The sequence below is a fragment of the Eimeria necatrix genome, genomic scaffold (assembly GCF_000499385.1).
Source record: "Eimeria necatrix Houghton genomic scaffold, Enh_scaff3132, whole genome shotgun sequence".
Taxonomy (NCBI): domain Eukaryota; phylum Apicomplexa; class Conoidasida; order Eucoccidiorida; family Eimeriidae; genus Eimeria; species Eimeria necatrix.
The window spans coordinates 1-1,973 of NW_013653668.1; the positions used below are offsets into that span (position 1 = coordinate 1).

The window sequence follows — 1,973 nt, forward strand, 5'->3', positions numbered from 1 at the left end:
GAGCTTTCGTGCGCCAACCAGCTCTCAACACGTCGTTTGGAGCCTAACCGGGCATGCTGACTCAGCCAAATTTGTAGTTCTCGTTTCTGCCATGGCTACGGCAGTTTCCGCGTGTAATACCCCATCTCCTCCGTGTGCTAAGGAGATAGCCTGCCAGCCCAGTGGTATCATACGCACCATTTGTCGGGTCGTTCGTGAGTGAACAACATGAATTTTTTGCAAATGCGGACCGCGTATGCCTGCTCCAGCATATGCGTCAAGTCGAAAACAAATGTGGCATGACGTTGAACAATGGAAAAGACGCGCTGCGCACGAATCATTAAGGCCCTATACACATGCACCTCTCATGTGTTACGCCGCAGGCACGCAGGCGCCGCCACAACATGGCGTGCGTAACGTCTTCGTCGCAGTCAGCAAACCCAGGAACTGCCCACTCACGCACTAAATTAGCATAAACAAAATTGGAAAATGCCATGAAATTATTCTGACATCTTACAATTACCACAGAGCAGTGAAAGTGATACGGAGTACGGAAAGGCTTCATTTAATGCTTGATATTCCGCAGGCGAGGAAATCGGAAGGAGCAGATGCTTGGGGCGGATGCCTCCGCCTACTCAAGAGGATGAAACAACATGCGGACCACGACGAATCACAAGTAACGGCTTCCACGCCTACGAGACACCCAACACTAATTGGTAACGATTGGTTCTTGAAGCACTAGACCACACACGTCGTTCACTTCGATAGAGGAACGCAACAGTTGGTACGCCTTGTTTGGAGCTCTGCCGACGCATTTAGTTCAACAACAGAAGGAGGCTCCGCTTTTACGCAGCTCAGTCGCAGCCTCACTACTTTTCAAGCTTGCCACATATGCAGTGGCTTCGTCTTTCGGTCATACTGAATGTGATGGGCACGACAGGAGACTATTCCAGATGCCCTCCCTTGGACACAGTCATGTGAGCAATATGTAAGGTCACTTGCAGAACACCTTTACACATATCCACTTGCAACTCCGCCTTGTGAAGTGTTTGTACGCACGCAGCATAAGCATGGCATGAGAGATGTGGAAGAACTGGAAGCCTGCGAGTAAGTGACGCAGTGAAGACTACGGCGTGTGGAAGAGATATACTCGCGTATCAGGTTGACGGCACGTTTCCCAGATCATGCAGGGATTCCGCGTTGAATAGTGCTCGCATGTTTCAGAGCAAATGCACTTCCCTTGAAAACAGCGGATTGACGTTTGACAGGGACGCCCGTGGCTTCCGTTGAACACGCCCTCTGCTGCTGCGAACTCTCGCACACCAAGGCAGCACAGTTTGAAAATCCTCAGAGGGGAGCAGGCGAGGTAAGGCAAATCTCGCTGTGCGCCTTGTCACGGCAAGATTCTGCTTTTCCGGCGTTGCTGCCAAGACACTAGTTCAGAACATTATCGCTCGAGTATTGATCCGCGTTGGGTGCCAGCCTGGATCGGCCTTTGCGTTCTGCGTTCAGGTTAGTCGGCGGATTGGGTGAAGCTCCTAGTAGGCTGCATTGATGCGTCCATTGTGTGTTCTAGGCCATGGAGGTTATTGCGAGGAAGAGAGCGAGTTGCCACGGGCTGCCGCCAATCTCATGACAGCCGCATAGCAGCGACAAATTGTCATATGCTGCGAGCAGCGAATTGCTTCGCATCACCATACAGTAGTGATCGAACTTCAAAAGTGCGTGAGAGCACGCTGAAGTGGCAGGTCTAGAAGGCAAACATTCGCGCCTCTACAAGCTAACGCCAATGCAAGAGATTCTGACAGAGTACCATGTTTCAGCAGTCCTGCAACACAGTCGCCTCAGAGTTGCAATGAGCCGACAACATGGAAACCTGTGACAGAGTACCATGTTTCAGCAGTCCCGCAACGCAGTCGCCTCAGAGTTGCAATGAGCCGACAACATGGAAACCTGCCAATTGCAGGCCAGCATACAGACCATGCACGCGCATT

General features: G+C 51.5%; 1 protein-coding gene across 1 annotated transcript; it reads left to right on the forward strand.

Moving 5' to 3' along the window:
- Positions 1–91: 91 nt before the first annotated feature.
- Positions 92–1,534, forward strand: ENH_00042330 (hypothetical protein; the record flags this gene model as incomplete). The annotated part of the gene is made up of 5 exons (XM_013580841.1): positions 92–182; positions 363–409; positions 566–655; positions 1,043–1,086; positions 1,492–1,534. 5 exons carry the CDS (start codon positions 92–94, stop codon positions 1,532–1,534), a joined length of 315 nt encoding a protein of 104 aa, XP_013436295.1.
- Positions 1,535–1,973: the final 439 nt, after the last annotated feature.